The 24,602-nt window shown below is 40.7% G+C and overlaps 1 protein-coding gene across 6 annotated transcripts in view; it reads right to left on the bottom strand.

Moving 5' to 3' along the window:
- hdac7a (histone deacetylase 7a) overlaps positions 1-24,602 on the bottom strand; it is a 65,751-nt gene that overhangs the window by 24,291 nt on the left and 16,858 nt on the right. For 3 of the 6 annotated variants that reach the window (XM_071475490.1, XM_071475491.1, XM_071475488.1), the window contains 2 exons: positions 21,146-21,214; positions 24-214 (listed from right to left, as the gene is read on the bottom strand). In XM_071475490.1, the coding sequence (XP_071331591.1) occupies positions 24-170 (147 nt within the window). In that variant the 5' untranslated portion in view covers positions 171-214; positions 21,146-21,214. Of the gene's footprint in view, positions 1-23; positions 215-7,709; positions 7,851-10,977; positions 11,097-21,145; positions 21,215-22,290; positions 23,103-24,602 lie in introns of those variants that run through there. The other 3 variants (XM_071475492.1, XM_071475489.1, XM_071475493.1) reach the window with 3 other exon arrangements.

Raw genomic sequence — 24,602 nt, 5'->3', positions numbered from 1 at the left:
TCTCCTTGTCTTATGTCCTTTACCCTGATTTGTTGGTGCAGTTGCTGTTGAGAGAAGGAGGTGCAGGGCTGAGGGGAGAACTGGGTGAGGAGTAAAGGTGGGTGCAGCGGGGTGAGAAGCGCCGTGTCCGAACCAGGGCGCATCCCCCGCTCTCCCACCCTGAGGTCCATGGGAAACAAGGCTGCGCACGACACCGGCACTGCCACCGAGGAATCTGGGAAAAGACAGGGGTGAGGGGAGGGAGAGGGCAGAGGCGTCAGTTTGCTTCATCCCCACTAAGAACAGATGGTTTACACAAAACTCTGTGGGAAACCCCACCTGACAAACAATGGGCACATGTAAACAGAGGCTCTCATTTCCTGTAGCTTTAGATGTTTAAAAATGTGTGCTTTACATCTCAAACCCTCACTGCACCAGATGACAGAATTATTGTATGAAGTGATCTATCATACAAGTGAAAAGCATGTGTGATTACAAGTTGAGTATCCTCAATAAGGGCATTTGGTTGCGCAAAAAGGAGTTAGGCTCTGCAGCAACCACCCAGCATGCAACTGGTGGCCCATGGTACTGTGAAAATGAGTGAATCACCAGTGGAAGTGATTCCAAACTGACAGTGAATACATCAATGAAATCCAGTACTGACAAAGAGACTAACAAATGTTTTTTCTCTGCAAAAAAAAAGAGATGAAAAAAATGCAAATGTCTAAGAAATAAATAGAAAAGAAATAATGCAATGCTGAGTGCATCTATATCAACTATTGTAGGTCTCCCTTAGCTAATATCTAATCTAGTAGGCTACAACACACACAGATTAAAGTGCAGTCTTTCGGTTTTCTTTGTGTGTTACACATAAACTCACACTATCTCACTCTCACACTGTCTGTGTGTTTCTGTATCTTACACAGACACACAAGCATTTCCATGCTCTTTGCATGGTTTTGGGGCTATTTGCATTGCATGGCTGAGTCAATGGGAAAGATTGCCTCATCCGGCACTAAAAACAGGATCCAGGAAGGGAACAGCTTGGGAAAAGGCTGGTTTCTGTCTATGACACACACGCACACACATACACACACACACACACACACACAGATGCACTTGCATATTCACACAAAAATGCACACTGACTCACACAGAAAACACAGCTGTAAACACATAAAGACATTCACAAAATAAACACACACGGATATAAATGTAGCAAGCGATGCTCATTCATCTGTAGATATATATAAGATATATATATTTATTTATATTTATATACACACACATTTATTCATACATTTAAATAAACCCACACGCACAAACCTTCACACACTGTTAAGACACCTACACTTATTCACTTGTGGCACACTAATAAACAGCTGCACACACAAGACAGGCTTGAGCAAACACCTATTGCACAAACCTGCCTTGATGCTCAAACCAAACCTTTAAAACACACACACACACACACACACACACCCACACACACACACACACACACACACACGCATACACACACACACACAGAGCAAGCCTTGAAATAACTTGGTGTGACATCACCTCCGTGCTGTTGTGCTGCAGTGAGTGAAGTAAATGTCACTCATACAGTGGTTTGGCCTGATGCCAACAAGTCACTGGAAATGGGTGAAAGGCATAAGAATAGAACAGAATGATTGTGTTGTTTGTACAAGTGGATGTGTATACACACACAAACACACACTCACAGTGGTCTTATTAACATCGCTGTTCGGGTTAATATGACACAGCAGTGTGTGTGTGCGTGTGTCTCTAGTGTCAGTACTCCTCCATATTAGGAGGTATGAATGCAGAGAGACTGACTGAATGCCGACCATGGCTGGAATAACAGAAATCCCTTGGTAAACACACACACACAGACACAGACACACACACACACACACACACACACACACACACACACACACACACACACACACACACACACACATGTGCACACATATTCTTGGTAATGACAGCAAAGAATAACAAGGCTATTATTCTGAGGAAAAGGAGAGGAGAACATGCTTATACAAGGAAACAAAGGCTGCTACAGTACACACACACATACACACACACACACACACTCATGCACAGTCAGGAACACCAGTGTCTCTCTCTTTCCCTGCCTCCCGTGGGTTATAAATAGCAAAACACACACTGCTCCAACATTTACCTACACAGGGTCTTTTGTTTCTACAGAAAAACACACACACACACACACACACACACACCCACACACACACACACTATTGTAGAGTATCCCAGTGATGTCACCTCCAGTTTCCAGTTGTTGCTGAAGTGAAATGAAAAGATGCAAATGAAGGAAAAAGAAAAGGTGAATGGATGAAGAATAACACTGAAGATAAGAAGAGAGAACGACAGGCCGGATGCTAAATGTTCAGCTTCATATGATCTGTCTATGAATTGGTTGATTCTCACTGGTGAGTAGCTTTTATTGACATTTAACAGTCAGTCCACCCACTGACCACTTTGTTAAAGACATTTCCCTGTTTAGCTCACAGCTCACGTCTCTACACAGGGTGATACTCAGAATGTAAAGCTTTCAAATAGGAGTGAGACTGAGTCTGAGTCACTGAGTCTACGCCAGAAAAGACACGATGGGAAGCTTCCATACTCTGTTTGATATTTCATATACATTGTATATTTCATTGTACACTGACGTACACAGCACTCTTCATCATGGTTATATGGTCCACATCACATGTTTAACCCTAACCCTTTAAAAACCTGACTTCTTTACAGGCAGGTTTGACTAACACCACTTTGTTGCACGTACTGTTTGCACAAATGACTGTGTGCGGTGATACCTCAGCACTATGAAACCAGGTCCTTCAGTTGAGGAATAATCTCTTTGACCACTGCTCCCCAGTGAGTGGATACAAACTTGTAAAATACCTGATAATGACACAGTTCCTATACTTCCAGTGTGACTTCAGTCTCCAGACTGTGTTGCGGTTTAGTCTCTGGACCTCTGCAACCACATTTACTGTAATCTCCCCCGCAGTCCCTCTCTCCTGGGTCTCTCCAAGTAACATGACACTCTAATGTTTTTAGTTCTCTTAAAAAGTGGTATTATGTTACAGCTCATTACATCTGTGTGTAGTACTCAGAGAAGAATAACAAATCTTGATCCTGCGGTTGTGATTTGGTGTTGATTTAATCTAAATGGCCAAATAGATCTGAGGAGCCATGCACTGCAATAACACACAAAGCACGCACTCACATGTACGCATACTGTTCATTTAAGCAGCAGGTCCATGTGGGAGCATGAGATAATATTCTTGCCTTGAGAAATCCTACAAGAAAGTCAAATAACACAAATACCAACACCTCAGCTTTATCAGTGCTGACTGATCCTCACTGTCCTTCAAACTACATGTATCACTCAACCTTTCCCCAAAAACTGACTCAAGTATTATTTTTGGATTTTCATCTACAGCATTTTAAACAGACTTTAAAATGTCTATAATTGTCAGTATCATCACTGGCAGAAGCAGAAAGATATTTGTTTTAGTCTCACACTAAATCTGACAACAATAGATTGTTTTTTAAAGGAGTCAAAGTTGATCTTTCTTTGAACTTTTGGCTTTAAATTATATATGATTATACACACAATATATGTAATGTTCTCATGGTTAGCTGAGTCAAATAATGTACCCATGAATGAGGGATTAACCTGAAAGGATGCGGATATATACAGGATGTGATGCATAACGATGAGTGGTATTATGGTGTTGGACGACACTACAGTGTTCTTTACCAAAAGAAAGTGATGCAGAGGGACTATGCGAGAGCTGCATCTCCTCTGTTGTATTTCTGACTGAGTAGCTGCTCAAGGTGTGTGTGCTATTAGACTAGCAGTGACCACAGACACAGCCAAATCAACCAGGGCTTATGTCCTACGGGTTAAAAGGGCAACCAAGTGTTTTTTTTAGTTGGGTCTGACGGTGAAAAAAAAAAAAAATCAGTCAACTGCATTGTGTGTGTGTGTGTGTGTGTGTGTGTGCGTGCAAGACTATATGTGGGCGTGTCAGTGTGTCATTATGAAAATCACCAACGACGCAGTATGATACGGCCTGTCTGGTTAAAGAGGCCGTTGGGAATGTGGTGATTTATCTTGTAGATTAGGTGCAGTCCTCTCCACAAAATAAAATACTCTGTGCAGGTACGTGTGTGTGTGTGTGTGTGTGTGTGCGTTTGTGTGTGTGAGAGAGAGAGAAGGAGAGAGTCAATCCCACGACCTGACATTTGGTTAATCCCTTCATGCTCATTCCTCCCATTTCTATTCTTTTCTTGTTAACATGTGCTCTGCTCAGTCAGGACTGGTTTTACAGGTAAGACAAGGATATACAAAGATCTCCCTCTCTCCCTCTTTCTCTCTCTCTCTCTCTCTCTCTCTCTCTCTCTCTCTCTCTCTCTCTGTCTCTGTCTCTCTCTCTCTCTCTCTCTGTCTCTGTCTCTCTCTCTCTGTCTCTCTGTGTCTCTGTGTCTCTCCCTCTCTCTCTCTCTCTCTCTCTCTCCCTCCCTCTCTCCCTCTATTCCCTGTCATGGAGCAGACGTGTTGACAGAGGGAAAGATGACGAGACTAAAAGCTGCACAGTGACAGAGAACAGGAACAATAAACACAGAAAAACAGAGAGATGAAAGGGAAACAAAAGAAAAAAAAAGACACAACAGACTAAAAAGAAGAAGTGAACTCAAAAGACAAGAAAGACGAGTTGGTCAGCAGTCTTCAGCAACCAAGCACACAAGTCTCGTCACTCTCTACACACTGAGGGAGAGCTGACAGCCAGCACAGTGCCACAAGTGATAGATACTCAGGCTGTACTGAGTCAACAAATGAACAGACGCCACCACTTTGTGTCTTGTTACACGTCCAAATATAGCTACACAGCCTTCTTCTGTTTTGACTGTACTGTATGCATGAGTGTGTCGAAATCACACTACACCTTTTAGAGGCAACAGCTCTCTTCAGTGAATCGATGTCACCGCCTCTGGCATCTGTGAGGCTGCTAATAGAAAAGGGTCTTTATCTCTTTCTTTGGTCTGTGCAATAAAAAACCATCCACGTGTGATATATTTTGTAGTAATTTCAGTTCATCCATGATGGTACATACTTGGACCACTTCAGATATCAGTGTGTGTGTGTGCGTGCATGTGTGTTTGTGTGGGTATTTGCGTGTGCGTGCATGAGTATTAGCTGCAAAGAATGACTGATCCACTTTTTCAGTATGTCTTCTCAGTTCTTTGCCAAACAAAACTGCTCCCATTTCATCTAAAACAAACACACTCAGGGTCAAAGCCACAGGTTCAAGTCTGGCTTTTCTGAAGGAAGTGGAGATGCCTGATAATTTGCTAAATAAATAAACTAATTAATAACACACTGCAGAAGGGAGTACAGGGCTGAATATGAAATGGTCAGCTCTTGCGGTTCACTCCTTTGTAGGATTAAAAAATGGTTTTAGAACATAAGATTTTCATTTTCTGGTCAAATACTAATCTAGTAAACCAGAGTACTGATATTAAGGTTTAACTTTTATAACACATATATATATATATATATATATATATATATATATATATATAAACTGATTTCCATTGCAGCATGTAATTGATTTGATCTCTGTCTTTATCACTTTGTGTGATGTTTGCAAGAGTTTTTCCTAAAAGAAGCTCAGATTAAATGATTGTAAAGACTTTTACTAAGATTTTGTTGATTGTTTTTCTTTAAGACAAACCTAAAACAGGTTTTAGTAAGTTTAGGTTTTAGGTCGAAAACTAGAGACTATCTTGTGATGGGATCACACCAGCCGTGAAGCACATCTGCATGCTGGTGTTCTGACCTATGAGTACTCAGTAGTTATTACCACATTATTACATGAGTGGGCTCAGCACTCATGGGTTAGACCACACCCATCTTCCAACATCTTCGAAAGTTATGATGCTGTTGCAGTGACAAAATCTGTTCACAGACAGACAGACAGACATATAAACACCTGTTACATCTCTCACAGACAGACAGACAGACATATAAACACCTGTTACATCTCTCAAAAATGACTCTGTGGTAGTTCCCGCTACAGTCGCTGTCTCTAGGAGGTGAAAACATTACCAGTCCAGCTCGTAATAATGAAACATGCCTGTAACCATATGACAGAGCACATTAAGGTGGTCAGTCTTCAGACTACTTCTTCTGTCAGACCGAAAGTCTATAACCCAAACATATAAAATGTTTGATGATTTAAAACAGTAACAGTAAAACAGCAAATCCTTCACTTTGAAGCTGGAACAAGCAAATGCTAAATAACCAATAAAAAAGCCAATGAATAAAACTATTTATGATCAACGTTGATTAGTTGATTAATGAATCACTCCAACACTAACTATTGCAATAAGGGAATTAAACAAGTTTAGATCCACTAAGCCAAACTGAGAGTACTAAATCATACAGTTGGACACTGTTGAAATCTTACTATTCCTCACTTCCTTATTTAGCAAACCAAAACCTGACCTTTATGCTGAAGGCGCATTTTTAAGCCTTCCTCTAGAAAACTGACAGGAGACATACAGAGATTTGATGAGAAGGCACAGAGAAATAACATGTGCAGAGAGTTCACCTGGAACAGGACTGATACAGAGACATCTCTGGAGTTCACTATATACACCTGGAAATCTCTTTAGTTTTCCACCTTTTTCGATTACAGATATGGCCTCTCTGGGACATTTGTCTGGGCAATTTGAGTCCATGCTAAAATTATGATTGGTCAGTGTTGTGATGGTTTGTCTAGGACATCAATCACATATCAATATAAGTTAAACACCACATTAACACTTTAATAATAATTATATTTTAAGTATAGCTGCTGCCCCAAAGGAACAAACCTGCAGGATGCTAAACAAACCCAAAACATACACAAGTTCTGGGCAATAACACATGGACCAGTGTCAATGGCCTCCTCCAGCCGCTCCCACACTGGATGTTCTCATCCACACTAAAGATGCATTTCAAGTCGTCGTCGTTAATAATTATGACGAATAATGTGTGTGGAAGAAGTGTGGGAGGTGTTACCATGGATTGGTACATCTGTATTTATGTGTTTGTGTGTGTTTGTGTGTGTTTGTGTGTGTGTGTGTGTGTGTGTGTGACAGTAACAGAGGAAGGTTGATGTATAATGCAGCATGGGTCCAGTTTCCTAAGTCCTCAGTGAGTTTCCATAAACATTGAAGACCACTGTCTGTTAGGTCAGCAGGCTCTGATACCTGCACGCACACACACACACACACACACACACACAGTATATGTCTTCCATTGTGTTACTGTTGTTAAAACAAGTGTAGTAACAGCAGCACAAGTGTATCAGTGAACACATGAGACAGACAGAGAGTGTGTGTGTGTGTGTGTGTGTATGGGTATGGGTATGTGTGTGTGTGTGTGTGTGTCTGTCTGTCTGTCTCTCTCTCTCTCTCTCTCTCTCTCTCTCTCAACTCCCCACTGGGCTGATGAGGCTCGATCATCACACTTTGTCACGCTCACAAACACAGAGCACAGCAGGCTTTCAATGCCCAGTAAGACCCGAAGAGTTTGATACAACAAGATTAATAAGATCTAAATGTCCACAGAAACAACAAACTTCTCACGTACACGCAGACACATGGAGTAAATGATAAATAAAGTCAAAGGCACATACCCTTGTCTTGTAAATATCCGGCGATGTGAAAACCTCAGTAGCACTTCTGCATCAGCCAGCTAACAGCAGGATCTATAATTAGACAGAGAGCTCCACTCCCCTCCAGTCATCTTTTACTGTCGGCCACATCCTCTTTTCTTTAACTCCTTCTCTTTCTTCTCTTCCCTCCCTCTCGCTATCTCTGTTGACAGTGTCAGACACCAAACTGTTGATTTCATAATTTCATTCACACAATATTAGCACCTACCTTGAGAGCAAAATGGCATTTTGCAGGGTATCTGCAGAGGGTTTTTAACTCCCTTTAAATTTTCAGGAATTAAATTTCAGACAGAATAAGAGACAATGTGAAAATATAAACGCACACGCTAAGAAGATGAGAGAAGGTCTAGAACTCCTCTATTTGGAAAGTGCCTTGAGATAACCTCTATTGTGAATTGGCACTATATAAATAAAACTGAGTTGAAATAAAATTGACTTGAAATGAATGAAAAGGTGATAACAACACAGGAGTTTTGAGCGTTTTAAGACTTAATACTTTTTAGTGATCCTGTTGCTTCATTCCAGCTTCTGTTACACTTTGGCCAGAGATGACCATCAGCTCTTGCCACTGTGGGATCTCTACAATCCATCCCATAAACAACATGGATTGTAGCCATGGTAACAGGGGCGGTCGGGCCTGCAGGAAGTTGAGTCTATAAAAACACAACAATGAGAGACCCGGGTGGCTTCCTGTTTAAGAGCTCAGTTTAGACTCCCATTTCCTCCCCTCTCCTTCCCCTGCTGTTGTTGTGATGCTGCTGCCGGAGTGCCCTTGAGCCCTACAGCACTGAAGTGCTAAGAGACAGCAGAACTGAAACAACCACGGCTTCTCCGAGTCTCCCCTTCACTCTCTATCTCACACAGACACACACACAAACACACACACACACACACACACACACACACTCCCAAATCACTGCTCCCTCTCCCCTCTTCCCTCTCCTCTCACTGTACAGCTTTAGTAAAAAGCTGAGTGCTTTGACATCCATTAACAACTCAGATTAATGACTAACAATGACCCTGAAGGCAACAAACTAATGTGCTGAATACACACACACACACACACACACACACCCATTACAGGAACATGGAAAACTACTTGGTAAACTATTGACAATCCAGTTAAATTGTGTTTTATCCGTTTCAATTGTTGCTGGAACTAAATGGGTTTGAATAAAACTTTGCGTAACTTTGACCAATCTGGAGGAACTTCAGCATTGTGTGTGTTGCTGTAAAACAACATGCACTGCAGAGAGGTGAAGGACATTGCCGCTCTATGTGCACACTACTAAAAGAAATATTTGGACTTTTTGAGAAGTAGACTTATTTGCATTCTTATGAAGAGTTAAATGAGAAGACTGATGCCACACTTTTATCTGCAGGTAAAGCCTCAGTCAGGAAATGGTTAGCTTAGCACAAGATAAAGACTGGAAGCAAGGGGAAATAGCTAGCCTGGCTTCATGTACAGATTTAAATGTTCCACCAACCAGCACCTCTACGGCTAAATTACTGACACATATTTATTTTTCTTAATCAGCACTGAAAACTGAGGCTAGTCCATAGAAGCAGAGGCTATTAATTAAGTAATTGGTTGAAATAAACCGATACCAAACCCTTAAAGTCTCCTTTAAAAATTATTTTTAAAAGGGGAAAGGGCAGTCTGCATGAAGCGGTGGTGAAGTGAGTATCTCTGCTCCTCTGGCACAGCCTCGGGCCTCACTGCCTCAGCTGTACCCGCGACTGGACCCCAGGAATTAGAGTTAAATAGCACAATGCTGTGGGTTGGTTTTCCTCTTGTCATCTGCTTTTTTTTGCCACTATTGAAACACCTGAGAGTGGCATTGATCTTCTCATCAAGTTTTTTTTTCTTCCTCAAAATTTGAAAATGTTCCTAAATTAAAGTTGCTATTACATGATGTAAGGAGTTGCCTTTACAATGCAACATATGCTTACTTTAGTTCTGGGGAGGTGCAGTGCTGTGGTGTTTCTGCATACATTACCTGTCAGTCAACTTGGTTGTAGCAATGTGAAGTATGTCTCTCTTGATTTTCAGCTTGATGACATTTGAGTTTCTGTAAGTGCTGCTGAATGTTTTCTTTGGTGAGCCATGGTGAGTGTTGCAGCACATGACAATACCCACTTCTTCCTTTATATGTTAGAAACATGATCTGGTCATCTGGAAATGTAAAACTCATCACTTCCTGTGAACCAAAGTATTTTCCCAGTGAAGTCCTACCAGCTATTTATAGTTGAGAGCAGCAATCAGAAACAATTAGTCTAGGGTGAAATTAATTTGAATATGTCATTATAGAAGAGACCATCACTCACATAGAGCAAAAGGTGCAGGAGGTGAGAGCTCACAAAAAAAAAAAAAAAAATCTACAGAGTTGCTAAATCCACCTTGTGCAACACAGGATCTCTATGAATAGTCTGGTACTGACAGTTAGGATCACATGCTCTTTACTCTGCGTCTCTCTGTTTGGACCTCAATACTTTTAGAGTACCAGCTGAGTCAGATTCTCTCTCAAATCCAGTATTGATTTGTTGATATATACAGTCAGTAAATTGGTTTCAGGTTCAAAACTTTGTAATGACACACAGTCTTACTCTCTTTCATCAAGTCTCTGATCCCACTTTTCTTTTCAGTTTAATTAACTTTATTCTAATCTACTTCATCATATGAAAACAATCGAGCTTCAGTTTCTAAATCTGGTTGTGGGGAAAAAAGGAAAATAAATGATCAGTGTTTCCTCTCTGACATGTCCCACCTCTTTTCCTCCTTGTCTGTGTCTTTCTTTGCCATCCTGGCTCTCACACTCGTTCCCTCTCCAACTTATCTCCCTCTTTGCTCATTCCTATCACTCTCTCTCCCTCCTTCATCCTGAGGAATCCACAGCTGTCACTCCCATTCAAAACCTCTCGTCTTCCCAAAGCAGCTGGCCAGACTGAGGTTTGTGTGTGTGTGTGTGTGTGTGTGTGTGTGTGTGTGTGTGGACCCGCCTGCCTACAACTGTCACCAAACTATTTCTATATTTATGGTGTTGCTCCGTTGGTGCACACTTGAGTGTTTAAGTGTAAATGGTAGTGTGTGTGTTGCTGTCGACAACTTTAAGAACGACCCTCTGCTGTGTGCGTGTGTGTGTTTGTGTGTGTGTGTGTGTGCGAGCAGTACAAGGCATAGCATGATGAGGATGACCCTCTCAAGTGAGAACATTTTGCTGGTACTCACATCTACAGAGGGTGAAGTGAGGACGCCAGCAGCACCTAGATCATCAACATGACTCTTGTAGGTCTTTGGCTGCAGGCCTTCATGTCAGCATTTTTTCAAGGTCGGATGATTTTTTTGTTCTCACCATGTACAGAGAAAAAAATAAATAAATCCAGGTTCAGATATTCATCCACACTCCTAAATCTCATCTGTAAGAAGCACCTCCCCGTTTTCCTTATACGATTGCTGATTACTTAAAAGGAGCTGTTAGTAAGTTTTCTCTTCTGTGGAACGTGGTTTCTTGTCGGGAGCGGGTGGTGGTGATTGTTGCCTGGCGAGAGCCTCAGCTATCGTTGTGTTTACAAGACAAAAGGTTATAATACGCCCTCTGAGCAGCGCTACATCTTCAGGGCTACGTCGGGGGCTGCAGTGAGTCACTATCAGAAAATGACAAGACGAGCCAGGGCTAGCTGGTTAGCGTGCAAACCTCAGTAGCAAAGACGTGATAGAGATAAGTGTTAACGCTGGTGTTGCTTTCCACTGCTGCAGACAGCTCTTGGTGAGTAAAGAAAAGAAGACAATCAACTCACAATGTTCCTTCTTGACTGGTAAGTAAACAGCCGTAATATTAATGTTGGATGTGTAGCAGTAGCTAAATGTACAATCAGCTTCTTTAAGTTTCCCAGGACACTTTTTAACAGCCCCTTCACAGCAGGTATGAACTTGTTGCATTCAGGCAAAACTGGGTAAATTCGCGATAATAATATGTTTATGTGATTAAAAAGTAAAACTAACATAGCAATATGTTATTGTTTACTTGAAAATGAATCACCATCTTTATGCAATATCAACATTGCTATATTGGTTTTTCAGAGTTTCTGAAGGAGGTGTTGGCTTTGAGATGGTGTACTTATCCACAGCTGTTCTTCAAGCTAACCGCTAATATCAACATTCTAACATGTTGATGACATTTTGACCATTTTCTCCATCTTACTTTGTCAGCATGTTAACATTTGCACACAGAAGAGGCTGATGGGAATGTCCTTCATTTTGCAGGTGAAACTCTACAATTGATCCTGTGGGGAACATTAATGTAACCAAATTTCATAGCAACCCATCCACTAGTTGAGCCATTTTACTACAAACTACAAATGTCAGTCTTTCTTCTTTTGGGAACCATCTATATCTGTACTAAATTTCATGACAGTCCAGCTGATGGTTGTTGTGGGTTGGCCGGTTTGGTCAGCCAATCCACTCTGCCATTCCTAGATCCTGCTACCATGAAAAAAAAGAGTCACATTTTTCATGCAATATGTCTTGTGACTATAATGCACTCTTGTTTGACTGCTTAATGTTATTACATCTGGTGATTCTCAAGATAAAAAGGTGGGAATAAAAAAAAAAAAAATACATCAACAAATATAAAAAAAACGCACAGTTAAAGGATGTATTTTCTTTTCACAGGTGAGAAGACAGCTTTGGTTTAAGGTCAAGGTAAACATTAGGCAACACGATAAGTAACAACCTGGCTTTCATGAAAGTACAGGTTTATGAATTTGGCTGCTTCTTCTTCTCAAAGAGATTTATGAATGCGTGCGGGCTCGTAAGAAAGGAATCTAAGTAAGCTATTACATCCTGTCCTGCTTCAACTACACAGGTGATCCAGAATTCAACAGCATGCCAGTAATGCTCCCATTTACAAAGCTCACACACAGGTCACAAACTCACAGACTCTTCATAATCATACCATGGGTCCCTGTCATCTTGTGCTTGACTTAAATCGCCTGAAGCTGGAAACTTTAGAACAACTCAGTCATTACACACACACACACACACATACATACATGAAGGAATGAATGCGAATGCCTCTGTCTGTCAGAGCGGAGACTCCAGGTGTGCTGTCCTGTTTGACAAATGACAGTGACTCTCTGCAGCACAGACAACAGAGACATGGCTAAGAGTAATACTCACAGCCTTGTTGATATTCTCACCTCTGTTTCCTGTCCCTAAAACTTTCTGCAGAACGCTGGCTCTTTTACAGGCGCTCCACGAGCTTTTACATAAACTGATGATTGTACTCAGCTGTAATTCAACATATCCAGTTATCCAGTTACAGGGAAAAATCTGCTGGCATGGAGAGCAGTGATACATTTTGCCTCTGGTTTGTTTGGAATAAACAGAAGAGGAAGTGTATAGCATGAGCAGTGACATCTATTATTACTGAACAGACAAGGAAAAGACTTTGAATCATCTTAAGTATCACACAGGTGAGGATGAAGTGTCTCTCTATGTTGCATGAATGCATCATTTTTAAATCTTTCAGAAACATGACACTAAACTTGTCTGAAAGAATTATTTTTTTTTTTTTTCATGGAACAGTCATGCTTTCAATGAGCTGCTGACTTATGCAAACATCTGACACTTTACTTCTCCCTGTGGGTAAATTCCTTTTTTTTTTTCCCCCTGGTGCCGCCCTCCTCAGGGAGGTCAAACATCATGATCAGTTACAAAGACACGTCCTGAGACTGGAAGGTATTCGCTGCCTCGCCTGTGGACACTTCATTTCAGCAGAGAAAACATGAACTCAGTCCTCTGTTTGAAGTTGCTCACCAAGGCACTGTTTCCTGCAGCTGCTGCCATACAGCTGCTCAGCAGCCAACAGCAGCCCTGATACAGCAGCTACCAGTGCAGCAGTTCCTTATAGAGCACATACATCTTTGTTTTCAATTAGTCTGCTCAGTCAGGCTTCTGGGCTTCACTCGCACACAACTCGAAACAAATGATCTTATAATGACTGTAGTGCATGAGAACTAAAAGTGAAGAACGTCAAGATGTGTGTGTACATCTGTCCAAGCTTGCTTTCTCACTCTCTCTCTCTCTCTCTCTCTCTCTCTCTCTCTCACACACACACTCACACTCCTGCTCTCCCTAACATCAAACACATTCTCCACATTTCCAAACACAGATAAAGCCGCTCAACACAGGAGCTCACTCAAAGGGACCCTCCCTCCCCCCTTTTATCTTCTGTAACACACAGACACACATCACACATACAAATATCAGCCCACCTTTATCATCACAAGCTCCAATAAACTCGCACAGTACAGTCAAATTTCTTACTTAGAAACACAATACGGGCTTCAGACAAACACAAGCTAATGGCAGGCAGCTACATTGTACTAATCTCTTCCCACACACATTTTACAATGTCAGTGGGGAAATGATTTCAAATGAACTGCATGATCTCGCTGATTATCGGTGGTGAAAACAGTGAGTAATGAAAACAGTGGTGACTGGGTGACTGATAAACTGATAGCCTGTGGTAGTGGTGGCAAGATTGGTAGCTACGAAAAAAAACCCTACAGTCTGCAGCTGGAGGCTTCTCTGCTGATAAGAACCAGTGTAGAAATCAGCTTATCCTGCACAGGCCTTACTTCACCCTGCAGCAAACTCAGCAGCATTATGTAAAAACATAATTCAGGGTGAAGACAAGTTTGTTTCCTGCTAAATAAAGAGAGAGACCAGAAAATCGACTGTCTGAGTCTTAACAGGTCCTTAAGTTCCTGATAAGAAAATGGGCAAGAATATTCAATATTTTTTTATGTTGTTTTAAAACTGATTTTAAGATGCAATGCTGCACTGCATGACCTCTTCACATGGAGAGTTTGTATAGTGAACCACCGAACACATTCAGCTTGCTGACCGCCAAAGCAACCAACATAAATTAACAACTTCAGTTCCTCTAGAAATTGCAAAACATTAATGAAATGAGGTGTTGGTGTGAAATGGGATCTGCTGACAGGACTCTGACATGAGCCTCCGCCTCTTAATTCATCTTCTTATTTTCATACAACTTTCCACCGCCCACTTTCTTTATTTCTATATATGCCGTGAATCTGTCTGTCTACTCTTTTTGCTTCCTTTCAGTTTCTTCACCGTATTTAAAAAAAAAAAAAAATCTAGATTCTTTTCTTGTTAAAAGTTAACGTGTTCCAGGAAGGCAGCCTCATGAATATGCACAGTCACTCTCAGCTGTCTGCACGGACAACAAAGGAAGAAGACATTAACATTCCTGCACATGCTCTGCACTCTGGTCAGAGGTGAACACACACATACACACACACACTCACACAGACACACACACACACACACACAGACAAAAAAAAATCCATACATGAACACAGACATGGACAATCACAAACACTTTCTGAAACACGCACACATAGACTGGCTTCTCTTTTGCAAACACTTGACAATGTGCATATATCATGATGCAGTTTTTTTGATTAAGCCATAGCTGACAAACAGCTGATTGCTTAGAGCTGAAATCAACTGATTAGCTCTCTTTATTATAGAGCTAATTAATTTTATTATATTATTACTAATTTAAAACTATCACTAATAATCCATTTACTGTCATTTTCTTGAGGAAAAATGTCAAATATTCTCCAGTCCTAGCTTCTCAAATGTGAATATTTGCTGACTTTATTTGTTTTTTATGATACTTATGTGAAAAAACTTGGTCAGACTGAACTGACACAATTTTTATTTACATATAAAACAATTAATCGATAAAAATAAAGAATAGATTAATCAGTAAACGACAGTAAACATTGCTTGCAGTTAACTTAACACAAGGAATGTGACAGCTGGCAGCGAGTAGCAGAAATAACGCTAACCCAGACAACACAGCTACCTTTATTCTCATGTGCTGAGAAACGACCTGGTTAACAGCGTCTCAGGCCACAAACAGGCAGCACAAATTATTTAGTGCTACTGGTAGAGACTGTGAGCTTCCCTCTGTTTGCCAGGAAAAAAACAGCAGACAGAGTTTAGGCAGATGTGCCAGATGTTGAATATTAGATACCTCCAGTGTATTATGGCGCATTTTGACTGTGTCAACACAGGATTTAATGAGAAAAGTTATTGCTCAGTTCAGTTACAGGGGAAAATTAGAAGAGACTCAATCCTCAATGTTAATCTGCTGAAGAAGGGTGTGTGTGTGCAAGAAGAGCCCATATGCAGATAAATCACTGCATGTACACACTCTAGTTTCCTTCCTCTTTGTGACATATTTCTCCCTGTAGTGTGTGAATGTAACACAACCCGACTCCTCACAGGTTTGCCCTATGCTGCACTGTTCTGCACCGTCTGTGTGCACATCTCAAAAGCCGTGTCTATATGCGCGCGCGCACATATAGACACACACATATAGACACACACACACACACGCACATTAAATAAACATGGATTGTGTCTCTATCCTCCTCCACTACACAGAGTTGTTGAAATTAGCCTAGAGCTGTAAACGTCACTGCAGACCATCCGTCTCTCTCTCTCTCTCTCTCTCTCTCTCACACACACACACACAGTCAGATGTTACGTCAGGAGTCCACCCAGATGAGAGGAGATCCTATTACATCTGCGCTCACAACAGGCTATCTGATCTGAGGTCGGTGTCAGTCACCTCGCTGATCTGGAGTGAATGTGAGCCAGCCATGGCTCTCTGCTGCACTTTAGATCAGACAATATCGAAATACAGCCAGGAGTCTGCTTTGGAAAACTGAAGGCTAGACTGATATCTGGGGCCAACACTGGCTTTTTATCGGAAATCACATATCAGACTGTAATATCATTTATGATGAGCATTCCTGACACAGGCACATCTGTAAAGCAGTCATTTTAATAAGTGTTTTAATTTGCCCAATGTTTGTTGTAAATAAAGAACTGTTCTTGTGAAGGAATAAGTTTTGCCTCAATGAGCTGCTCACTTGAAGCTTTCATAGTGTAAAAGAATGAAAAAACACCAAGGTTTGATTAAATAGAGGTAGAAATATTCAGTATCAGTGGCTTTAGTATCAGTTTTCACAAGTCTATATGAGCCTTGAGCTTGTGCTGTGACCCTAAACAAAAGGGAATTTGCTTTTGATGGAAGTACATGCTAGAAAACAAATCACCGAAGGCTAAAAAAATGCTTTTTTAGATCCAAGGCTTCTGGTCTGGAGCGCAGTGGGTGGGACTGAGGTGAAAATTAAAGGTTTTTCCCCCCAAATGCCACAGCAATAAATCCTTAGAAAAATAATTCCATCGACTTCAGTAAATTTTAACAGGATTAAGTGTGTCTTTTGTGTGTGCCTGTATGAAAGAGAGAGAAAGGGGGAGAGACAGGAGTCCCAAGGGGGATGCAGACTGCGGCTGGAGGGCAATCACAGAGCAGTTACCCAGCTGACCACAGCGAGGAGCCTTTTGCTCAAAGGTTAATACAACGTGAACTGATTTGACACACTAATAAAACGTAAAGAACAGTGTCACCTCAGGCCAGACCACATACACTCATACAGTCTCTCTGGACAATTTGCACCAAGATACTATTAATATGTCACAGAGAAACAGAAAAATACACACACACAATTAACAGAGATGAAAATTTTGCACGCGCACACACACACACACACACACACACATATATACACAAGAGTCTTATGGGGCCCTAGGAGAGTATTATATAACATTACCCCTGACATATCAAGTGATTTCACGCACCTAGAGGCAGGACAATTGAGCCATTTGTTCAGCAGGTCAAAAAACAGCCACCTCCTTCATTGCTGTCTACTATTACTACCATTACTACCACAACTACTGCACAGCCTGTGTCTGCACTGCACTTGGGCTTCAAGGGGCCCCACAGTTCAAAATGACCCTAATATATCAGCAGAGGTTAATATGGTTGTTGATCAGAACAAATAAGTCAATCAGTTTTTCTGGGCAGCTGCTGGGATTTAATGACTTCATACTGTTTTGGAACAAAAACGCTACACACACCTGACGTCCAGGCTGGAGCACAATTTAGTGTTGAATAAATAGTGTAGTAGCTGCAGCAGTATTCCCACTCCAGCGTAATGTTTGGTGATATATCACCTCTGTGCTCAATGAAGACTAAACCCGTTGATTAAAAGTTAAAGTGAGGTCAGGTGACTCAGACGTCTAAAGAAATGAGGACGATTTGTGGCAGAAAAAAAGATCACTGAACCAGAGTTAAGGCTTTACAGCAGCTCTATGGGACAAAGATTTGTCACTCATTCTATAAATCATCCCTTATCTAATACATATATTGAATGCATGGATGTACTGTGTGTGTATATATATATATATATATATATGGAACCATTTAAATCGATGTGGAAAAAAATGTGTCCATTCTCTTAACAGTCATAAATACATAACAAATGACAGAATGTACTTGTTATAAAGATTTTTTGTCAAATATTTTCATAAAAAGATCTAAATATAGGCTATATATACTTCTGAATACAATACATTTTGAAGAAGGAATTTAATGTAAAGCTGAAACAATTAATCACTTAATCAATAAGTCAATCAAATTTCAATTAAATATGCACCAACTTTAATAATCGTTTGGTTTTTTGGTTCCAGCTTTTCAAATGTGAATATTTGCTAGTTTTCTTCATCTTCTAGGATACTAAACAGAAGATCTTTGGGTTTGGGACTGTTGGTTTAACAAAGCAAGACATTTCAATGTGTCAATTTGAGCTTTGAGAAATTTTTTTTCATTTTGATACAACAAATGATTAATCAATTCACTGAGAATATAATCAACAGATGCCAATGATGATACTGAAACTTGAACTTCACTGCACATCCGCTCTTATTTCACCTTCCCATCATTCCCACTCTGTCTACTGTAATGAACTCTTCTTCCACCAGCATCCAGCCAAGCACCCAGATCAGCTGACCTCAGTGCTTGGAAACCAGGACAGGGAAGAGGATATGTGATCTCCACTGCAGCTACTACAATCGTGCCTGTTGTTATCTGTCCCTGAAGTTTCTCCCTGCTCTGCTTAGTGAGCCAAAGAGGACACAATGAAAGAGTTAGTTGTAAAACAGACGGAAAGCGAGAGTCTACTGTACATGTGCAAACTGGATGGGAAAAAAGCAAGAGTTCAAGTCTTATTCTTCTCTGCAGGAGAGGGAAAGTCTCTTTTTGTGTGAATATTATAACAGAGAGGTGGCTTGACTATCAATTTAATGTAACATCTGCTGATTCAAATAAAAGCACTGAAATCCCATTTTCTCAACCTATTTGCAGAATTTTTCACTTGTTATGAGGAAAACAAGATTAAAAACACTAGATCTTATGACTTGTGAATGTGACCTCAGAATTAACTCCTTGACAATGACCACCTTATTGACCAAGAAATTAAAAACATTAACAAAAAAAAAAAAAAAAACATTATATCTCTGTCCATAGAATCATCTTATATGTGTGTGCTTGCATGAGTGTGTATGTATGCAGTATCACTTGTAGAGAGTGTGGAGAGGACAGCTGCATGCAGGAGAAAGGGCTGGAATATGATTTAAGTGTGGAGATTCTCAAAGATATGAGTTTTCATGGTTTATAAAAGATTCACAAGTTGTCTGCATGGTGCATTATCCCTGTACGCAGGGTCTTTTTAGGCCATTGCTATGGGAAATATCTAAGATAGGCTGTTGGTTGTTGATTTCTTTTTTTGTGTTTGTGAAAAAATGAGTTTTAGGGTTACTGCAGAATGAATCATTGTGGCCAGCAGGTCTATTATAGCAGTCCTGTGTGGTTTAAAGGCCTGGTTGAGCTCTAGAGGCTTTTAAAAAGGTGGTTTCGCATGTTTTACACATCTGGCATAGCCTGGTGTTAACACATCTTCAGCTTCAGAGACACCTGGCGTCAAAGCACAATGCTCGACACTGAAAATGCTTTAATGTGAGGTTACATGTGGGTAAAGACAGAGAGATTAAAGAGGAAGACAAAGGAGAGAGAACCAGTGTCAGTTGTCCTGTGTGGACAGCACACGTGTAACCAGACCCCGCAGCCACGGCCATGACCTCACTGGGTTTTTCCACAGACACACACACACACACACACACACACACACACACACACACACATACATACATACGTACACAGGGCACATAGTGGCTCCTTGGTTAGCATACAGTCAGCGGAGCCTGGCACAGCGAGAGCCAGCTTCCATTCAGAGAGTCATGCATTGTAATCCTACACAGTGTGATCACACAGGCATGCTTCACAGTGGAGAATACTAATCTAAACTAAAAGGCAGGACACAAAGAAACAGCCGGGTGACTTGTTTCTGACGGGTGGAGCAGTGCATCAAATACAATTTAACCTCCGGTTGAAGAAGACATGGTTGAGTGTTTCCCCTGTGAGTCAGCACGGACCAAACTGAGCCGTGGTGGTATTTCTGTAATTCATTAAATCGTGAGGGGAGACGGGATGAAGATACAGATCTGCTGCTGCCGTGATGGAAAATTGACGGTTATTATGAAGAAAATGGATCCTATTCAGATCTAGATTTAGTTCTAAAATTCAATTTTTCTCAAGATAAGTGTATCAGGGCTCACTCAAATTCATATCCTGCATCATTTAGTCACTGTGGACATTTTCATCTCTCAGTGACATGTAGAAACGACATGATATCAGTCGGCATCACTTGTAGGAGATACGTTCGGATAATTTCAGATGTTGATGACACAATCATGGAAGTGAAATTGAAAAAAGTGAAGTGAATCCTACAACTGTACCGTGTAATGGCCCCACTGGCAGATTTTTTACATTTCTAGCAACATTAATTAGAACTGATGATTAAATACCTATGTACAACTAGATATTTTCCCCAGCGATACAATACGTTTAATATGGCATACTGAAGTTAACTTTCAAACATTTTTATAGGATTTTTTTTTTTTTTTTTTTTTTAAACACACACAACTACACTTGACCTGCAGCAAAAAGCAGTTTTCGAAACCCACACATGAAAAACACAGCGGACTAAGTGTGTCTTTCGAACTAGGCCAACACCTGTTCTGTACTTCACTACAGTTTTCTGAGAGTCAAACAGCTTAGATCATTCTGTAAGCTGCACTGGAAAAACTGCTGTCACCTCAAGTGTGTAATGTGTGTGTGTATGCTGTAAAAAAAAAAATGTTGTAAAGAGGACAAGATGTAGTCCTGAGGGGGTTGGTAGACTGGCAACATTTTTCCACATGAATGTTTCAGCGCAGATGGGCGGCTGTGGCCTAACTTTAACAAGTTTGTGTAAAATGTTACCGACCCACAGTACAACTAGTTATGAAGTCAGTTGTAAAATATCTTCAGGAGATTAAAAAATCCTACCTGCCACTGTATTAAATATGTTGTCGTGTCTGTTTGTCTTTATGATGTACCCAGAGGCGCCAATTCCATCTGTGGGAACAAAGAGAAAGATAAATAAGTGAAATGCAACACATAGAAAACAATAATAAATGAACAAAGTGAGTAAAATTGGCAATTTCTATCTAAAATTCTGATTTCAGATGTAAAAATGTCAGTTGCAGGCCACTATAATCTGTTCCAGAGAGGTTGTTGCAATTCCTGCTGGCAGCCAACAGAGGCAAATAAAAGTCAGAAATGACTTAATGCTCCTTAAAGGTTTGTATTAGCAGGACGTGGCCACCTGATGGGTGTGGCTGGGCACCATCTGAGCTGTTCTTGTGATGTAACACACACCTGTCAGGTTTAATTTGTGACCCAGAGCTGGATAGAAAGATCACACAAATGTGTATCAGCACAAATAAAACACACTAAAATGAAACAGAAGGAGACAAGTAGCGGCTGTAAAAACTCTAAAATAATCTTTGAGAGTGTGTGTGTGTGTGTGTGTGTGTGTGTGTGTGTGTGTGTGTGTGTGTGTGTGTGCTGCTGAACTCCGATGCTGGCCAACATCTGTTGAGCAGCAAAAACCTGATGGGGTCAAACACACAATGGCCAAAAGTAAAAGTATAAATATATACATTTGAATAATAAGCTTAGAAGAATTCAACGTTTGTGGCTCACAGACTCAAACAGTTTCATGATTGATGTTGTGTTAAAAATGAGATGTTTCCACAGTGTCACTCTATGTTTGAGTGATTTTATCCCTGTATCCTACCTGATCAAAGTTTTATCTGCTGTCCTGTTTCTATAATATTTCCTTTTAGGAACCTTCTGTCCGTAAGAAAGCAGTGACTTTATAGTTGTAGACAAGAACGCTACAATAACCCTTCACAAAATATAGTGAATATGCGGTAGGTCTATTTAATATAATATATTCTAATATTTTTTTATAAGATAAAGATTTAAAGCACTTTTGAGCGCTTGAGAGCAATTACAACAAAGCAAACACCTGCGCAGGTAGCTTAGCACCGTAGCTTTCCCTCACAATTCAAAACTCCGATATAAAAAACCCTACATTTAAGAAGTGAGGGACATATATCTAACTTCCAGCAGTTCTCACATGATACCTTGTCACCACCAGCGTTGCCTTCCTTGTACGACAGAACCCGTTAACACCTAATGAATCTTGACGCGGTCTGAGTCCAAGTCCACTTTGAGATAAAATCCAGCAAATATCGAGTGGAGTCTGGTGCGCTAAAAAAAAGAGTCCGTGTAAACCCCAGAGAGCGAAAACCCTGACGGGAGGTGATGGGGAGATCCGCTGGTGTTGTCGGCTAGACAGCGCAGAAGAGGAGGAAAAGAAAAGAGACTTATCGGAGGCAAGTTGCAGAAAAGAAAGTCCGGCCCCTCCAGTCCTGCCCCCTCCCCTCCGTTCTCCTGCTGACAGAAATAGCAAGCAAGGCGGGCCCCACCAAAAATAGCCTTGACTTCACACGGACCTTCAGGACTATTGTTTTCTTGCACCGCCTGACTTTCATTGGGTGCACGCTGCAGCCAATCCGCGCTTGGTTCCTCATAACTTCTACAACAGTCTTAACTTTGTCTCCACAGACTGGAGACTTGTGTCAAATAAAATAATGGCCCCTGCCCTGTGGCACCATCTGCTGTCAAAAGCCATTCAAATCGGCGCCGTTGCATAGCACCAAGCAGGGGGGTGCGATGCTGGGGCCTGGACACCCTGCCTCAGGAGGGTCCCCAATAAAACGTGGGGTCAGTTCAATATCACTTGGATTCAACTTCCTGTATTTTCATGCACTGAACTCTCCACAAGTTTTGGTTGATGGTTTACATTTAAATAATTTCATGAGTAAATGTTTCCAAAAATATAAACAGCCTAGTCAGGGTTCCACGAACCATGTTATTCCTGTCAGGGTGAAACAGCGTTCAGACCAACATGTGACTGTAACCATGAAACATGTGTTGATGAGTCTGCTAGATTAAAATCAGAGGAATCTAGATTATATGTAATACTGACTTGCAATGCTCTCCTTTGTAAGAAACTGCCATTATTTGTCCTGTATTGCTGCCTGTGCTTTTGTAACACACACTACACACAGATGTATTTTCCCCTCTTGTGTATAGGTGGGCATAAGAAAAAAATAGCCAAATTAACCAGTTGAACTAATGTCCAGTTAATGTCAAATAAAACTATGATAGTATTGAGCAAATTTTTTTGGTGTTGGCGTTATTTGGTGTCCCTGCACAAAACCATGTCTAGAAAAGACAAAAACATTTTCTCAGGAAACAAAAATCTTCTCTAGAACTTCACTTGGTTTCCTTTGTAATTTGGATTTCCTGTCGGTGAACATTGTCTTGGTTCCTATTTGACTGACTCAAATTGAATGTAGGCTACTACAAAAAACTGAACAAAATGTCAGTTTGGATTTTTTTTTAAAAATAAACTATGAAATCACTGAAGAGAATTAAATGAGGATTTCACTGAGAAGGAGATCAGTAGGTGCAAAATACTGCAAGAACACACCCTGTTGACTAATAACATACGTTACAGTTTGTTAAGTGGTGTGCAACAGTCATTTCACGAGAGCTTTAAAGTTTGATCTCATGTCGGAATCAGCTCTTTCAAATGCATTTAACACCACTGAAGTATTATTTTTCATTACATAAAAACATGCAGGCTTTCATTTGGTGAGATCCCCAGCAACTCTACATTTCTTTGTGATAAATCTGCAGAGGAGACTGACCATGTAAACTGAGAAACGACTCTGAAAAGACTCGTGAACATGCCTGTTGAAAGGGCCCTCATTATGGGAAATATTTGGAATAGTTACTATGGGCCTAATAACATTGTCATATGTTGTTGAGCTGATTGTACAAATAGTTTTACTTGCTATTGTACTGTAAATTCACTGAATAGCCTAAAGCAGGTACAGTTGTAATCTCTTTAAGATTACAACTGTACCTACTTTGTCCATGTGCTGTAGGATTAAATATTAAATCCGTATAGCATCAAAGCTAATACAAGCCTATTATGAAAGAAAACGCACCCATGTCCTGGTTAATACTGTTAGTGACTGGTCTGCACAGCACTGCTTGTTCAGCAGATCAGTTTGAAATATTGCAAAGGAGGATTGGTAAAAGAGCAGAGCTGTTAGATGAAAAGCTGAGGGCTCTTTATGAACCTGAGCACCTTCAACATCTCATCTAAGAACGCTCGGAAAACCGTCTGATTAGATGTGGAAAATTCTGATGGTGATGGTTGCTCACAGCTCACGGCAGATATTCCTACTATATGGAAAAAGGCCATTACGATCCCTGTAACCATGGAACAGTGCTATGCACAGGCCCTGGGCACGCTGACAATAAGATGGAATGCACGTTACTACTCAGAAATTCACAATAAATAAAGATTTAGCTTCCT

The sequence above is a fragment of the Trachinotus anak genome, unplaced genomic scaffold (genome assembly GCF_046630095.1).
Source record: "Trachinotus anak isolate AG129_WGS33_773 ecotype Australia unplaced genomic scaffold, CSIRO_AGI_Tana_v1 ptg000004l, whole genome shotgun sequence".
NCBI lineage: Eukaryota > Metazoa > Chordata > Actinopteri > Carangiformes > Carangidae > Trachinotus > Trachinotus anak.
Note: the sequence above shows the minus strand (reverse complement) of the source record. Positions and strands in the feature narration are given on the sequence as shown.